This window comes from Psammomys obesus, unplaced genomic scaffold (genome assembly GCF_907164565.1).
Source record: "Psammomys obesus unplaced genomic scaffold, mPsaObe1.curated_primary_1811, whole genome shotgun sequence".
Classification (NCBI taxonomy): domain Eukaryota; kingdom Metazoa; phylum Chordata; class Mammalia; order Rodentia; family Muridae; genus Psammomys; species Psammomys obesus.
Genome location: NW_026585895.1, coordinates 7,817,910 through 7,835,714, shown reverse-complemented (window position 1 = coordinate 7,835,714; position 17,805 = coordinate 7,817,910). Strand labels below are relative to the sequence as shown.

Sequence of the window (17,805 nt, the reverse complement as noted above, 5' to 3'; positions counted from 1 at the left end):
GACAGTTGTGGTATGAGCCATATGTTCCAAGTTTTCTATAGATTAGTGAAATCTAAAATGATAAAGATAAAGTGACAATGTGGCACTATGGAAAAGGTACAGAGGAAAGGGTAATGGAAGGGACAGGTAGACATGGAAAGAGGAAAGATGGTGGGAAGTGGCAGAAAATGGACGGCAATTTGCGAGCTATTGGCAAAATTTATAAAAGCAATGTAGAATTTGAAAAAAGAGCTGTGCCAACCAAGATGAAGGATATTCACTTCTACTTCCGGGTCACCACGAAGCTCCTTACCCCCAACCCCAGCATCACCCTGCACCCATTACAGTTAGATATTTGTTACTACTCACTCTTAGGATAGAGGTCTCTGTGAAGGTAACTGGAAAACAACTACAATTTTTGAAAAGGCTACTCCCTGGGGGACAGCAGTTGTCAGTAAATAAGTTAAGCAAAGAAAAATACTATTCACACTATTCTTTGGTTCCCAGCCAGCTTTAAGAGAGAGAGAGTCAATGTTGATTCCACACAATTCTCTTTCTCTCTCTCTCTCTCTCTCAGTTGTATGGAGTCAACATTCAGTGTCTTCCTAAATTGCTCTTCATCTTATTTTAATTTTTTTTTTCATAACTTGCCAGTCACAGAATGGCAGAAGCAAGATTTGAACCTGGATATCTCATCTTATAGTCAATTCTTTTTTCTTTCTTTTTCTTGCACTTTTTCTGAGTGTGGAACATTTGACATAGGACATAGTGAAGTATTTCCCCCATCCCCTGGATTTCTTTTATTGACTGCTGCTGACTTGCATACAAACAGATTGACCTGGTTGACATGCTGTTTTGAAATTAGTCGCTTACTCTAGTTAAATGCTATGTCTTCATGTACTCTGAAAAGTGACCACTAGAGGGACATAATACCTTATTCAAACTGTGTATCTTGAAGGTCCCTCCAGCACAAAGAAGACAAAATAAGAAAACAAAACCAAAATCAATCATTTCTTCAGTAAAAATAGCGCCTTTTGCAAAACCATAATTTTAATTTTGATGAATCAAAACCAAATAAAATAGGATCTGTTCATTTCTGATTTTTTTTCAATCGCTTAGGGGATTCATTTTTTTTTCTTATCAGGTACTGTATCTACTGTACTATAAATTCCTTAAGGGTAAGGCTGGTACCTTACTTATTTACTCCTCCCTTAACTGGGAGGGTAATACATATTTTTTAAATTATTTATACTTTATTCACTTTGTATCCCCCCATAAGCCCCTCCCTCCTCACCTCCGGATCCCACCTTCCCTCTCCCTTCTTCACACATGCCCCTCCCCAAGTCCACTGATAGGGAAGGTCTTCCTCCCCTTCCTTCTGATCTTAGTCTATCAGATCTCATCAGGAATGGCTTCATTGTCATCTTCTGTGGCCTGGTAAGGCTGCTCCCCCCTCAGGGGGAGGTGATCAAAGAGCAAGCCAATCAGATTATGTCAGAGGCATTCCCTGTCCCCATTACTATGGAACCCACTTGGACACTGAACTGCCATGGGCTACATCTGTGCAGGGGTTCTAAGCTATCTCCATGCCTGGTACTTGGTTTTAAAAAGTCCAAGACAGAGTCCCAACTCTCTGAGCCTGAAACTATCTACTTTCTCTGCAGCCTGGGGACCTTGAACTCTTGGTCCCTCCGTCTCTATCTCCTTCCTTAGTGTTGAGATTAGGGGCACATCATGCCATGGTAACATGATGATAACATAGTGGTAACGTGATGCCGGGATCAAACTCAGGGTTTTGTACAGTCCAGGCAAGTGCTCTACCCACTGGTCTGCAGCTCTAAACCAAGTAATGGCATGTTAAAGCTCAATAAAATATGGTCTGATCAATGTTTAAAGAATTTAAGGGGTAAAAAAAATACATACGTGGAGTAGCCATATTAAGCATATCAAGATATGCCCACTGGTATAATAGTGAAATGGCTATAACGTTAGTAACCAACCACCTTCTGATTGGGAATGTGATAGGCTCTTGCCAAACAGACATGCCGTCAACTGAATTCTGAACACTTACATGCTTACATTCATACTTGTGGATCAGTGCTGCTCTCGGCCTCCCTCAGAGAGTCTTCCCTTGGCCATAGGCACAAGTTTGTGGAAAGACTCATCCATGGTTCAAGTACAAAGACTAACTGACTGTGTCATGACTGACCCTAAATGGCTCAAAGAACAAAGATGGTGTAGAAGGATCGTAAGAGCAGGAGGATGGAGAGGGGTGCCGTGAGACAGCGTCTTTGCAGGACTGTTGCACTGATGAACTCCATGCAGCTGTGGTCACCTGCACAAAACCTACAGGAGGTTTGGCCATCACCATTTCCTCAGGCAAGGGATAGAGAGATTGCAAGGACTCACCTCTCACTGAATAGATGCAGAGTTCTGGGGGAGGTGTTATCATTTTGTTCGGTGAGATAGCCTAGTATGTGGCCCAAGTTCCGGTGGATAACTTGCTGTTAGTACGCATGCACACAGCCATAACTATATTCATTGGGTCACACACACACAAAACAAACAAACAAGCAAAACCAGAGGAGAAGAGGGGCTTGTAGGAAAAACAGGGTTTGAGTCAGGGAAGAAGAGAGATGAGAGAGGGTAACAATGGTAAAAATGACCAAAATTTGATATATAATGTATGAAATTGCACAAAAAAAATTTAAAGATAAAATAAGTTATCCTGAAATCAGAATTTCTTAAATGTCATAGTAATTGTATCCTATGGCTTGTGGATAAATGACTATACTTTATGCCACTTGCAGACCGCTGCTGACTTGCATACAAATAGATTGACCTGGTTGTCTAAGATGCCCGGTTTCTTCTTTGGTGTGTTAGGACTTACAGTTTAGTTCACGGAATTTAAACATAAATAGTTTGGTTCAATATCCTCTCCTCTCCTCTAATAAAGCTTTATGGGACACTCGGAGTCACCTTGCTCCAACGGGAACGATTGTCAGTTCTGTCCCACTTCTGTCTACAGCTCACTCCCTCCTTGGCTGGGGAAGCTGCCAACTGCCCTGCTTTCCCAAGCCAGCCCTTTCTCCTCTCTGTCCTCAACAGATCACCTTCCCTGACTGGATGCTAGTCTCTTCCATCTCTCATTCCCAGTAAGAATGTAATGGTAGCGTCTACCCCCTTCCTAATCCCAGGGCTACCCTGCTTTTAGGTTTCCTTAACAAGCCCTGATCTGAAGATTATAACCAGCCCAGCTGCCATCATTTTCATTTAGAACCTCCATGCTAATTCCAGTCTCTCATTTCCAATCCTTTCAAACATGGGTAGCACACACAGGAAAGGTTTTTTTTTTTTTTCCAGTGCCTTAATAGTAAATGGCTTGAACAAAGGATAAACTGTAATTCCCCAATTTGCTAGCCCTTCTCACATGAGCTGAAGAAAAGTGAAAAGAATTTTGTCATTCACAAGGAACAAGTGCTATGACATTACAGCCATATTCAACTAATAGTGGAGCGTGGGTTGATGGTGACTAAAAGAAATCTGATTGAAGGAAATCATGGTGCCCTGTTATTCTGTTCCCCCTGTAAAGCACACTGCCTTTGCACATCTGATGGGGAAGAGACAAGGATGGCCAATGGGCTAATCATCTGTGCCTCCTGATTGTACTGGAAATATTGATTGACCTTTGGATTTTCTCTGGGCGAATAGATTTTTTGGTGCCTGTCAGCAGTATGAGCATGAGGCACACGTCAGATTATTTCTGATGCTGGCTTTGGCATTCAGACATGCCAGATTGAGAAGTCTTCTTCAGACATTTGTCAGAAGTTGCATCATGGGGCATTTTATCCTGTATTCACTAAGTCAGACGAGGGAAAGAAGGGAATGTTTGTTTGTTTTCTTCAGAAAAGAGAGACATATTGACTTTCGCTTCCCGAATAGACTGTTGTGTTTACTGTAGGAAAGCACTCACCCTTTCTCAGCATCTGTCACAAGCAGAGGCTGGGGGAGGGGAGAAAATCCCAAAGTTAATGCATCCTAATGACTCATGCTGGAGCGTGGTAAGTTGCTCTCAACCCTTTCACAAATTACTATTGGCAGCCCATCTGGATTAGGAGCGCAACCAGATGGTGAGCACTTGACAGCTCACTCTGTCTCTGAGGAAGGGATCAGCTGACCAGAACTTTCTTCGCATTTATGGCAAATGATACTTGGAAGATGGGGTCAGGGGGATCCTCCTATCCTCAGCTTGCTGCTCCTTTTAACAGAGACCTGTCCTTTCTTGTGTGTGACTCCCTTCATTTTAGAAGAGACCAACACTGTCTACTTTTTATCCTTGCTTTGAAAAAGTGCTGCTTGGACTGCAAATGTGAAAAGCATGGTTATTTTTGCTGATTTTTTATATGTTTTGCACTTTCGTGAAGCATGTCACACACACATTTTGTAGGTGCATGATAATGGATACTCGGAAAGTAAGAAAGTAAGCGGTGAGAGAGGCTCAAGTTACAGGCACCTGAGTTCTGGTCCAAATGGATGAAGGACTAATTCCTGCAAGGCTATAGGGAGCAACATATGTGTCTCGTGAGAAGAGCACCATAGCTGGATTCTAAATGAACTCACACATAGAGATGACATTATTCCTTTTTGTAAAAAGGGATTGAAAAATACTGTACCCAATAACCACCAGGCTATGAAGTCACACAGAGCAGGACAGTCAGGCATTTTACCAAACCATCTGCTACCTTTCTGGTCATACTTCCAAGGGTCACAAATCCTTCAGGAGAGGTCACGTGACTCTGATCCGACCCCAGAAGACTGATTCTGGACTGGGAGTGCTGAGAATCCCAGACGATATCATTACAAAGCTGGTAAGAACGAAGGAGCAATGAGGGGAGAACAAAGCAACTAAATGCCAAAGAACAGATGCCACCCCATCAGGCAAGAGCGTAGTCACGCTCCAGATGAGCGAGGCAAGGCTAAGACCCTCAGCCATCAGCAGAGAAATGCTCTCCAGCTCAAACAAAGCAAGTGACCCTGAAATAAGCAAATGCAAAACCAGAGACAGGAGAAAAGCGACCCTCCAAATGAAAGAACAAGAGACCCTGAAGCACACAAGCCCCTACCTCTAGATGAAGAGCTGTTGGCGACCCATGGCTGCTGAGAGACGGAGAAGGTGTTTTCTTCGCCATGGGTTATACAGTCCTGAGTGGTGAGCCCTAAATACGTGTGCGTATGAGCAGCGCTGAGTGGTGTAGGTAGGTTGGTTGTATGTGTGGATCTCTGTCTATCTGTATACGTGTACACGTGTAATGTATATATACATGTAACAGTAATAATCATAGACGAGGTCATGAACTTGAGAGGCAGTGGTGGGGAACAAGGGAGGAACTGAGAGAAGTGGAAAGAGTGGACATGAAGTAGAGACAGTGCTTGTGTAAGAAATTTGAAAAAAAAAATTAAAGGAAAATTTCAGCTAACAAAAGAGAAAGCCAGCCAGGAAGTCACTGAGAACACAATACAATGCAGGGAAGGAGCAGGGGCTTCCTTTGCAGTATACAACAGCACGAAGACAGCCTGCTGCAGACTGATCGACTCCCATGGCCTTCTTACGAGAGGGAAACACGGGCCCTATGAAAGCACCTTTAAAAAGGATGATGGCTGAAATGTCTTATGACTTACGGTAGGTTTAGATAAAATGGTGCAACAAAAGATAAACATGTAAATAACATATTTGAGATCATTTGGAAGGTATAAAGCTGTGTTTTTATGTATCTCCTTCCAACACATTTTTTGTTGCTTTTTTTGTTTTGTTTTGTATTTTCCCCACCACCAACACATAGCATTAGGCCATGCATTCAATTTTCGGTCTGTTTTCACCTACTTATGACTATCATTACCTAGTCTTCACAAAATTCATTTCCAGGTGGGTTTATATTGTTTTGTGGCATGCTTAAACTGGCCAAACACTTTTCTGCGTAAGGGAACTACTGGGTCATCTCCAGGTTGGCTTTATTCTGACCAGCACTGTGGTGATCACCTCCCTGTGAAGCGTGTCTACTCACATGCCCTTCCTATCTTTCCTTTCTAAACTCCCCAAGCTAAGAGAACTTCCTCAGCCATGCAGGGCAGCGTTTCTGACCTTTTAAGGCAGACTTCCTCTGCTGTCTCTGCTCTCCCCAAGCTTTTTCCCCCTAATAGGGCTCAGGCAGCTTCACACCACATCATTAACATCATAAGAAATTACATTTGCATCAGAGTGACTAACTTGTAGATATTTTGTGAAAAATAAATTGATAGATACTCTTTTAATGCAGTCCAAACTTTACGATATACTCTATACTAAGAGTCTAAGAATGAAAAAGAATGAAAATGGTTTGTTAACCATTTTCTCTACAGTTAAAAGAACAGCTTATTATAGACATGAGAATATTTGGAAAGGAGCTGAGTTCAAGCTGTCACAAGAACTCAACTTTGTAATTCCCCAAATTTTAGTATGTGACATTTACTACCCAAATATATCCTCAAACTCCATTAAGACCAGTTACCTCTTTTTTTTTTTTGGTGGGGGGTAGGGTAGAACATGGTTTCTCTGTGTAGCCCTGGCTGTCCTGGAAATCACTTTGTAGACTAGGCTGGTCTTAAATTCAGGGGTCCACCAGCCTCTGCCTCTGGAATGCTGGGATTAAAGGTGTGTGCTGCCACTTCTGGCCCACAACAAGTTATTTTTAAATTCTGAAGTATTTGGTGGAACTCTTACAGAATACAATCACAAACAAATCTGCTAGGCAAGAGAAAATGTTTCTATTTATTTTTTTATTTTTATTTTTGGAGGGCTGGCGTTGCTTTTGTTTTCCATTTATGGTTAAAACAATACATTCTTATTATGATGTGTCTTCTCTCTTATGTCATATCATGCCTGCTCCTGAATAGTTCAAGTGGCCTACTATGAAAATATCGAGAAAGGAAGGTGAGAGTTTCCTTAGGTGGTTTAACTCTCTAGGCGATATCAACCTGTGAGGGAAGTGATATATCCAGCACTGAGAGGACTAAGGAATGAATGATGTAGTATAGCAGAGTGAAAAGGAAACAAAATGGGCAGATACAGGAAGTGCAAAGGGCTACAAAATATCACGTAATAGGTGACCATGCTGGGGGTCTTGGCCTGAAGAGACGTTCTCTTCCCTGTGGTTCCTCCAATCCCAGCCTTTCACTCAGCCTCCTCTGCTCTCTCTGTCAGAATTATTGTTATTCAGAAGAATTACTTCTCTGAAGTCCTATGCACAGCGGCCTCTGTTTTCATGGCTTCCCTTTTCCTAAAGCTCATCGACTTCATGTGACCCCTCTTGACTGGATGCCAGTAGGTCCTTGCAATTCTGAGACAGGTTTGTGTACCTTTGTCTGGCCTTGAGGTCATAGCCATTTTCTGTTCGCTCAATACTTTTAAAAACAAACTCAGAGAGAGAACTGTAGAAAAGGTGGAGCCGGAGTTGAAGCTAGAGAGGGAGATGAAAGTCCACTTGGGCATCCTGGAATAAAAGAGAGGCCATGTCCCTGAAGCAACCAGGTTTCTTGCAATCAATGACAGCTGATTCAAAAGAGAAAGACCAACAGCTAGCTGTGCAACGAACACTTCAGACAAGTGACACAGTCCTCCACCTCCTACTGCTGTGCACACATCCTACGTCAAGCTGTTGAACCTCTTTGCTCCCCAGGTCATAGTCTGCAAAACAGGAGCAGTGTTGGATCAGGCACGTCATAGAGGGTGATCGTTAAATCCATCAAGTGCTGCATCGAGGACAATGGTTTCTATGGCTGCTAATGAGCCTGTCCACATAGTTCCACTCAACTCTTGCCGGGTCTCAATCTCTCCTCCTCCTGTCCTCCTCTCCTTCAGCCACGCTGCCCTTTCTGATGCAATGCTGCTCTTCTTTGTTGGGTCCTCTTACCTCCCAGGGATTTGCACAGTAGATAGTTCTGGTTAGTCAGTCCTCCCTTTGACCCTGGAGGCTGAAACAGTTCCTGCCACACAGCCGCTTTATATCACATACCATACAGTACTTCCTGCTACAAAGGGACCTTTCAGTTATAGATTGATTTGTTGGTTGGCTCTTGCACCCAGAATGCAAACAGCGTGAGGACAGACGTTTAGATGCTTGAGATCACCTACTTTACAAAACCCTGAACACGGTGTTGGAATGAACAAATGAGCAAATGGGCTAAATTCTGCCCACAGTTCATTACCATCTGTGATATCAACCATGGTGGTAGTGGCCAAAATAAACAACACCTGAGGGGAAGGATAAACATAGTCTTGATTAACTGTCAGTTCTTCCTCAACTCTGAGCAGTAAGGAGAAGGAAGAATTGATATGAAAGAAATCACGTGTATTGGGTCAAAGCAGATGATACTTAAATTTACACAGAAGCAAAATATTCACCTAGGATGTAACTAATATGTTTAATTCCACCATGATAAGACAGAATAAAAAGTGGTACCACCTTTTATGCAGCGATAGAAACTGAGCTAATAGAAGCTCACATATACATAAAACTGTTAAATGAATCTTAGCAGACAAGAAAGGTAAATGAGTACTTCACGAAGCAGGCTGGTCCTGCTGTGTGTTTTATGTTTTGAGCTCTGAAGTGGAGATATACTCTGAGAAAGGAACAGAGATCCCTCACTCTTACCCATCGCAATCCCTTAAGCTCCAGACCTAGCGCTTCCAACTACCTCAGCTTCCTGGGGCTTAATACCAAATGCTATGGTAGCAGACCACCTCTGGTTGAGAATGATGCCAATCAAAGTCTAGGAGGAGGTGAGGGGACCTGAAGCCAAGGGCTTTCAGCCTTGCTGTGAGTCTAAATTTGGCTGCCATCACATTTTATTCCAGGTAATTTGTGCCATAAGTGTATGCAGACACAAAAATATAATACAATGCCTCTTGCTTATCATATGACAGATGTTAGCATCTAAAACAATTAAAAAAAACACTCAATGATAGAGAATTACCGTTAGACTGAAGGTTAGATTTAGAAGAAGCTAGAAAATGTGAACATTACGACTATTTATTCTGTGAGGCTGCTTGGAGTTCCAGGATCGGAAAACAGTCCTAGGACTGTATTCTTTACAGAAGAGCAATGGCCTTCTGTGAATGAACATCTCAGATTCATCCACACCACTTTATCTCAGATAAGTATTGCCAGGTCTAAAGGAAACTCAGACCAAATGGTTAACTGTGGTGCCTATTAGAACACCACAGTGCATGCTGGCCTCATGGCTTACTCAGTACGCATGGTTCCTCTCGGCCCTTCCCACCCTGTTCCCTACCCTAAGCATCTCTAGCTCATGGACCTCCCTTCTCCAGCTTCTGGCTCCTACATAACCTTGCCATTTTGGCCATTTGCTGTCTTGCTCCTCTCTCTTCCCTTCCTTAGTCTCCCTTCTCTCCTCTCACAGCCCAGTTCCATTTAGATCTTGTTTTGTCTATTACTTTCTCTCCCTGCTGTGGACTCTTCCATATGCCTCTGGCTGTGCTCTCCCTCAGATCTACAATAAAAACCTCCTCAACCTTGGAGTGGTCATGCCCTCATTTCACTCAAAGGTAAACTTCTGAGAGTTATTATTATTATTATTAACAGTAAAAAGTTAAATAATAGGGCCTCTGAAATTTCTACCTGCTGATATTCCAATTCTAAGTTCTGCCTTTGATATCTGAAGAGAAGTACTTATCTTCTCTAATTCAACCATGACCTTCCTGTTTAATGTAAATGAGCACCACTGTTTGGAATGCCTCACCCTGATGCAATTATTTGAACCAAGTATGTGGCTCTTAGTATTTTGCTTTGAAAGCTCTTTGTATAGATTTTTATAACTAAAGTAATTATGTATTGGGCATTTTCTTTCTGCAAGAAATGGTGTTATGTTATTTAACTTAAAAATGTTAGATGGGAATTTCCATTTTACAGAGGAGGAAAGAGATTCAGAGAGTTAAGTCCCACCATTAGGCTGGGAGTGGTGGCATAAGCCTTTAGTCCCAGCACTTGGGAGACAGAGGCAGGTGAATCTCTGTGAGTTAGAGGCCAGCCTGGTCTACAAGGAGAGTCCTGGACAGCCAGGGCTATTACACAGAGAAACCCTGTCTCAAAAAACAAAAACAAATAAATAAAAAGTTATACCATTACCCTGGCTTTCTGAATGCACACAGCAAAACTTCTTGAAATAGAATCTTGAGTTTCTGATCCATGCCATTTTGGAAGAGTCTGCTAACAGGAACCTTGGTGTCTTGTGACTTGCTGGTACAGATGCTATCTCAAAGTCTAGGAACCCATTGTGATACTCTCTATAGACATTTTCACATGTTCAAATGTCTGTTTGTTGTCCTTGACGTGATTCTAAACCTTCACTCCAGAGTGGCTGTGGCCACAAAGTCCCTTCTTGGAAAACTTCTACTCTTTCCTTTGCTGGGAACCCAGGTATGTGGAGATGGAGCAGATGAAGAAAGGGGAGCAAGTCCCAGAAAGAATACGTGGAATTGAGGTCAGCAGACATGCTGTCTCCTGGTTTGCAACTGGGATTCTAATGCATTTGTAATTTGGTTTTTAATGGATTTCTATTTCACATCTACTTTCTGAATAAAAAATGTGCTTTGCCAAGAAACAATTTTTTTTTAACTTTCAGTTCCTCCTTCAAAATGGAAGTGACATTGATTTGTAAGATTATGAAATCTCATGGCAAGCAAATATCTTGGTACTATTATGAAGCAAGTTCACATTTCTGAGATGCTGACAGAAACATACTCTAATTCTTTTAAAAATCAAATTAGTTAGCTATTAATTTAACTTTCTTACAATGGTTCTAATTACTTGTTTTTCTATTAAGACGCAAACTGCCTCCTGAAAAGACAAAGTGATAAATTCCTCTTTGCAAAATGAGGTGAGAATAAAAATCAGGACTAGAAAGAACAAGGGAGACAAAAGATTTGGACAAGATGAGTAAATAAATATGCAAGCCATATAAAATGGATGACTAGAAACAGAAGGGAATGAGGAGAGAGGGGAGAAGATGGAGGAAAGAGATGAAATAAAAGCACTTCAATCAAAAATTCAGGTATCAAAATCAAAGCATTTTAGATGAGAACAAAGCAGATTAAGTTTACCAGTAAAAACCATTCTAACTCTTCAGAGTGAAGCCTGAAACCAGAAAACTAGTTTCTGAGTAAGAAGCAGGAGTTAAACTTCCCAGTGTACCTTAACTGACTGGGAAAAGACAAATGTGTAAACTGGAGAAACAAAGCAAAAACTCAAAAACTGTGATGGTACCAGCTTCCTGCCTTAGGGGGAAGGTTCTAAATCAGGGCTCAGAGAAGTGATCCAAGAGCCCAGAACTCTCGAAGGATTAAGAAGTCAGGGATCCATTGCTCAGTTGAGAGACAACTGGGTTGTTTCCGGATTCTGGCTACTACAAACATGGTTGAACAAATGTCCTTGTTGTATACTTGATCATATTTTGGATATATGCTAGGTGTGGTATAGCTGGATCTTGAGGAAGCGCTATTCCTAGTTGTCTGAGAAAGGGCCAGATTGATTTCCAAAGTGGTTGCACAAGTTTACATTCCCACCAGCAATGGAGGAGGGTTCCCCTTTCTCCACAACCTCTCCAGCAAGTATTATCATTTTAGTTTTTGATCTTAGCCATTCTGAGGGGTTTAAGGTAGAATCTCAGGGTCATTTTAATTTGCATCTCCATGATGGCTAAGGACCTTGAACATTTCTTTAGGTGTTTCTCTGCCATTCTATATTCCTCTACAGAGTATTCTCTGTTTAGCTCCATATCCCATTTTTTTTTAATCGAATTACTTGATTTGTTGCTTTTTAACTTCTTTGGTTCTTTATATATCCTGGATATTAGTCCTCTGTCAGATATAGGGTTGGTGAAAATCCTTTCGCAGTCTGTAGACTGTCATTTTGTTCTGATGACAGTGTCTTTTGCTTTACATAAGCTTTTCAGTTTCATGAGGTCCCATTTGTTGATTGTTGCTCTTAGAGCCTGTGCTGTTGGTGTTCTGTTTAGGAAGTGCCAATGAGTTCTAGGCTTTTCCCCATTTTTCTTCTAACTGATTTAGTGTGTCTGGTTTTATGTTGAGGTCTTTGATCCACTTGGACTTTAATTTTGTGCAGGATGATAAATATGGATCTATTTTCATTTTTCTGCATGTAGACATCCAGTTGGACCAGCACCATTTGTTGAAGATGCTGTCTTTTTTTCCATTGAATGGTTTTGGCTTCTTTATCAAAAATCAAGTATCCATATAATGGATACAAAAATTGTGGTACATTTTCACAATGAAATACTACTCAGCAATTAAAAACAAGGAAATCATGACATTTGCAGGCAAATGGTGGGATCTAGAAAAGATTGTCCTGAGTGAGGTATCCCAGAAGCAGAAAAACACACATGGTATATACTCACTTATAAGTGGATACTAGACCTAAAAGATAGCATAAACATACTAAAATCTGTACACTTAAAGAAGCTAAACAAGAAAGAGGACCTGGGGTAAGATGACCAATCCTCACTTAGAAAGACAAATGGGATGGACATTGGAAGTAGGAGAAAACAAGAAACAGGACAGGAGCCAACCATAGAGGGCCTCTGAAAGACTCTACCTAGCAGTGTATCAAAACAGATGCTGAGACTCATAACCAAACCTTGGGCAGGGAGAGTGGATCCAAGATGGTGGCGCTGGAAGGACACTTTTTCAAACCTTGGGCAGAGTGCAGGGAATCATATAAAAGAAGGGGGAGTTAGTAAGACATGGAGAAGACAGGAGCTCCAAAAGGACCAAATATATCTGGGCACAGGAGTCTTTTCTGAGACTGATTCTCCAACCAAAAACCATGTTTGGATATAACCTAGAACCCCTGCTCAGACGTAGCCCATGGCAACTCAATATCCAAGTGGGTTTCCCTAGTAAGGGGAACAGGGACTGTCTCAGTGGCTGGCTCTCTGAACTCTCCCCATCCCTGAGGGAGGAGGAGCCTTACTAGGCCACAGAGGAGGACATTACAGCCAGTCCTGATGAGACCCGATAAGCTAGGGTCAAATGGAAGGGGAGAAGGACCTCCCCTATCAGTGCACTTAGAGAGGAACAGGGAGGAGATGAGGGAGGGAGGGTGGGATTGGGCGGGAATGAGGGAGGGGGCTACAGCTGGGATACAAAGTGAATAAACTATAATTAATATAAAAAATAAAAATTAAAAAAGTCAGGAATCAGACTTCAGAGAAGCCCAACACCCTGGATTTGTGGGATGGAATACCAGGTAGGAAGAAACAACCCAAACCAGGCCTCCAGACATCAGGGTCTGTGGCTGTACCCTCATTTGCCCACATGTGGCTAGAGGAAAAAAACAAGCACAAGCAAAGAGTAGCTTCACCAGGAAAATAACATTGGCCAGGGCTGTGAGACCCTATAAGAATGCAAGCCTCACCACTTCCTTCAGCCACCATGTGACCCAGAACACCATCCAGCAAGTGTTTCCTGTGTCTTACAGTCTCCTGTGTAGCTCAAGGTATTTGCAAGGAGTAGACGTGGATCGGGAGAAAGAAAGGAAGCAGCTGTTACAGGCACACGTGGTCCCAGGGGGAGTATGCCTGGGCTCTCGTCTATGGAAAATACCCTTTCCTGGCACCTGGATCAACACCTAAGTCAATTTGCTAAGCAGCCACAGCTGTTGCTGGTAGCTCTTCCACAGTGGAGAATAGTTCGCTCTTGTCATGACCTCCGGGTTTTGGCTCTTGCTGGGAGACCGTGGATTATTTCTAATCTAAGCATTGCATGGCCCCATAGCAACCACCCAAATCTCCGAGTCAAACGTCTCTGTCCAGTTCAGACTGTTTTCTGGAAAGAATGCTCCCTATGCCTAGACTTCCAGAGTCACTCATTAGAACACACCTATGAGAGCCAAGCGGGAGGCTGAAGGGAACGAGACCATGTTCACCACATCCCACATACTTCATGCCTCAAATTGTATTTTTAAGGTTCAAGGATATTGTAGATATAGAAAGGGAGAACTGGGGTTCAACCTGTTGGTACAAACCTACTTCGTCTCTTCCTGTTCAAGTGGAAGTGCTGTCTCATTTCTTCCTGGCTGATAGCCTGCTCTAAGAATTGCTATGTCACCTTCCTGTCTTCAGATCCCCATACTTCCCAAATGCATTCATTCTCTTCCCCAAAGCCCCTTTCTCTCCTTCTGCCCAGCCAACGATTAGCTCATCCTGATGCACCCACCGAACATGCTCACTGAAGTGATCCCCCGGCACATTGCCCAAGAGCATGAAAACTGGAGCCTGTGCCTTAGATCCAAGAGCTGTCTCTGTCACAAACTGGACGTGTGCTCCCGTTTGTACCTTAACCGTTGCTAAACTCTCTAGGCCAGTTACCTTGACTGTAGAAGGAAAACATCCTTAGTATGTGTTTCAGAGTCACTGTGTGGATTAATGAGATATTCTCCCTAAAGCCCTGGGCACAGTGCCTGGCACGCAATGGGCTCTCACTAAATGCGAGCTTCTATTATCCATAGTTACCTTTTATTTGGGTTTTGTTCAGTGAAATAGCAAGGTCAAAAGGAAAAGGAAATGATAATTCTTGTAGTTCTTTTTTTTTTCTAGAAAGGAAAAATGGGACAATGGAGAAGGCTGATGAACTGAGGGAGAGAGAGAGAGAAGCATGAAGGTGCCAGGTGGGAAGCAAAGCTCCTCCTTGTCTTGTGCACCCTCCCTGCCGCCTTCAGACATAGACAGAAGCAAAGCTTTAGCATCTTTAAGTCCTCAGGCTCAGGCTATGGCTTCACTTCTGGGTGACCAATGCTGTGTTCAGAATCACTGTGGAGCATAATTCAATGAACCTTTTAAACCACATCATAATGCATCCAAACATCAGAAGCAGAAAAAAAGATAAATAAATAAACCCCATGCAACTTATTTTTTTACCAGATTGTGGAGTCGGTGAAAAAACTTGCTACATTGGGGATAAAACAGACTTTACTCACTGGCAGGAATCTACTTGGCTGATTAAGGTTCGTCCCTTTTGCAGAGCGTCGGCTGTGGAGTCTTTAATTTCTCTGTGTAATTCCTCATGCCTTGCTGCCAAGGCAGGCAGGCTTAAACCCTCTGATTTAAGGAGCTTAAGGTAAGCTTCAACTTTTCCAAGTACATCAAATGCCTGCCAAAGAAAGAAAAAAACATACTTTCATTTTCTGCTTCTCTAGTTTGAAACTCTACATCAATGTGTACACGAAACACTAGCGATTAAACCAGACCATTCAACTCCTAACAGTTTAATCATAGCAACAACAAAAGCCTTAGTTTGGAAAACAGCTGTGCAGCTCCCACTCAGGGAAACTTATAGCTTAGTTCAACATAAAAAAAAAATGTCAACACCGTAAAATTACCAAAATCACATATATTGAGAAGATACCAGTATGACACAGATAGCTAAAACAGTGTGAAATTCGAAGAGTCAGATGATGTTTTGCATATTTTATACCGTACAAATATAATGGATGCGCTATTAAAAACTCAATAGCCTTTCATGACCCGAACATCTCTATAATAGGTATTAAAGGAAAACTTCCTAATGAGCTATACTTTGAACCTTAAGCACTAGAGAGAGACAACCAAGAAAGCATTACTATTGTTTCCCCCTTTGCCTTTTAAAACGTGACCTTGGCCTGTTCTACCAAAGGCATCTATAAGCCCACAGGAGAGGATTACAATTCAGTTCTGGGATACTGTCAAGAGTGGGATCAAAGTAACAGCTTCAGATATGCTCCGTAATAATATACAGAAAAAAAATGAAGCCTTTTCAAGAAAGGCGTTGTCTTAAAATGTTTTATGTGTGTGGGTGCTTTGCCTGCATGCATATCTGTGCACCACGTGCATGCTACGTGCCTGTGGAGACTAGAAGAGGTTGTGGGGTTCCTTTGAACTAGAGCAACAGATGTTTATGGAGTATCATGTGGGTGTTGGGAACTGAATTCCAGTCCTTTGGGAAAGCAGCCAATGATCTTAACCACCAAGCCATCTCTCCAGCCACCTCTGCTCAAGCTATTGTCTTAAAATAAGATTTTTAAACGTTAATTTTTTAAAAAAATGTATTCACTTTACATCCCAATTGTATCCCCTCCCTTGTCTCTTCTTGGTCCCATCCTCTCTCCCTCTTCCCTCCTACTCCCCTTCCTAGTCCTCAAAAAGGGGAATTTTTTTTTAGATTTGAGTTTTAAAATTTTTTTTAAAATTTATTCACTTTGTATTCCAGCCGTAGTCCCCTCCCTCCATCCTTCCCAACCCTACCCTCCTTCCCTTTTCTCCCCCTATGTCCCTATCCAAGTCCACTGATAGGGAAGATCTTCCTCCCCTTCCGTCTGATCCTAGCCTATCAGGTCTCATCAGGACTAGCTGCATTGTCTTCCTCTGTGGCCTGGTAAGGCTGCTTCCCCCTCAGGGGAAGGTGATCAAAGAGCAGGCCAATCAGTTCATGTCTAAGACAGCCCCTGTTCCCCTTACTAGGAAACCCACTTGGACACTGAGCTGCCATGGGCTACATCTGTGCAATGATTCTAGGTTTTCTCTTTGCATGGTCCTGGGTTGGAATATCAGTCTCAGAAAAGACCTCTGTGCCCAGGTTCTGTTGCTCTCCTTGTGAAGCTCCTGTCCCTCCAGATCTTTCTATCTCCCCCTTCTTTCATAAGATTCCCTGCACTCTGCCCAAAGTTTGGCTATGAGTCTCAGCCTCTGCTTTGATATCCAGATGGGTAGAGTCTTTCAGGGGCCCTCTGTGGTAGGCTCCTGTCCTGTTCCCTGTTTTCTCCCTCTTCTGATGTCCATCCCATTTGCCTTTTTGAGTAAGGATTGATCATCTTGTCCAGCGTCCTCTTTCTTGCTTAGCTTCTTCAGGTGTACAGATTTTAGTATGTTTATCCTATCTTATATGTCTAACATCCACTTATAAGTGAGTATATACCCTGTGCCTCTTTCTGCTTCTGGGATACCTCTCTCAAGACGATCTTTTCTAGATCCCACCATTTGCCTGCAAATTTCATGATTTCCTTGTTTTTAATTGCTGAGTAGTAAAGCAACAAATCACGTAATCCCATTAAAAAATGGGGTACAGAGCTAAACAGAGAATTCTCTACAGGAGAATATCGAATGTCAGAGAAACACCTAAAGAAATGCTCAGCATCCTTAGTCATCAGGGAAATGCAAATCAAAACGACCCTGAGATTTCACCTTATACCCATCAGAATGGCTTAGATCAAAAACTCAAGTGACAACATGTGCTGGAGAGGTTGTGGAGAAATGAAAACCCTCCTCCACTGCTGGTGGGAATGTAAACTTGTACAACCACTTTGGAAATCAATCTGGCACTTTCTCAGATAATTGGGAATAGTGCTTCCTCAAGATCCCGCTATACCACTCCTAGGCATATATCCAAAAGATGCTCAGATACACAACAAGGACATTTGTTCAACCATGATCGTAGCAGCTTTATTCATAATAGCTAGAATCTGGAAACAACCCAGGTTGTAATCTAATTCAATCCCTCAACTGAAGAATGGATACAGAAATTGTGGTATATGTACACAATGGAAAGGGGGAAATTTTTAATCTTTCTGCACTGGCAGACAGATTGACTGTCCAACATAGCAGATGAAGTTTAAAAACTTAACATGGGATACAAAGGAGCTATTCATTGGCTATTGAGGCCAAGGTGACATTAAGATATGGAAGCATTGGGCTAGAGGGATGTCTCAGCCGTCAAGAGTGTCT

The 17,805-nt window shown here is 42.3% G+C and overlaps 1 protein-coding gene across 4 annotated transcripts in view; it reads right to left on the bottom strand.

Moving 5' to 3' along the window:
- The window catches only part of Ccdc141 (coiled-coil domain containing 141), a 169,216-nt gene that overhangs the window by 54,173 nt on the left and 97,238 nt on the right, over window positions 1-17,805 (bottom strand). For all 4 annotated transcript variants that reach the window (XM_055600779.1, XM_055600780.1, XM_055600781.1 and 1 more), the window contains exon 8: window positions 15,027-15,199. In XM_055600779.1, coding sequence (XP_055456754.1) covers window positions 15,027-15,199 — 173 coding nt within the window. The remainder of the gene's footprint in view (window positions 1-15,026; window positions 15,200-17,805) is intronic.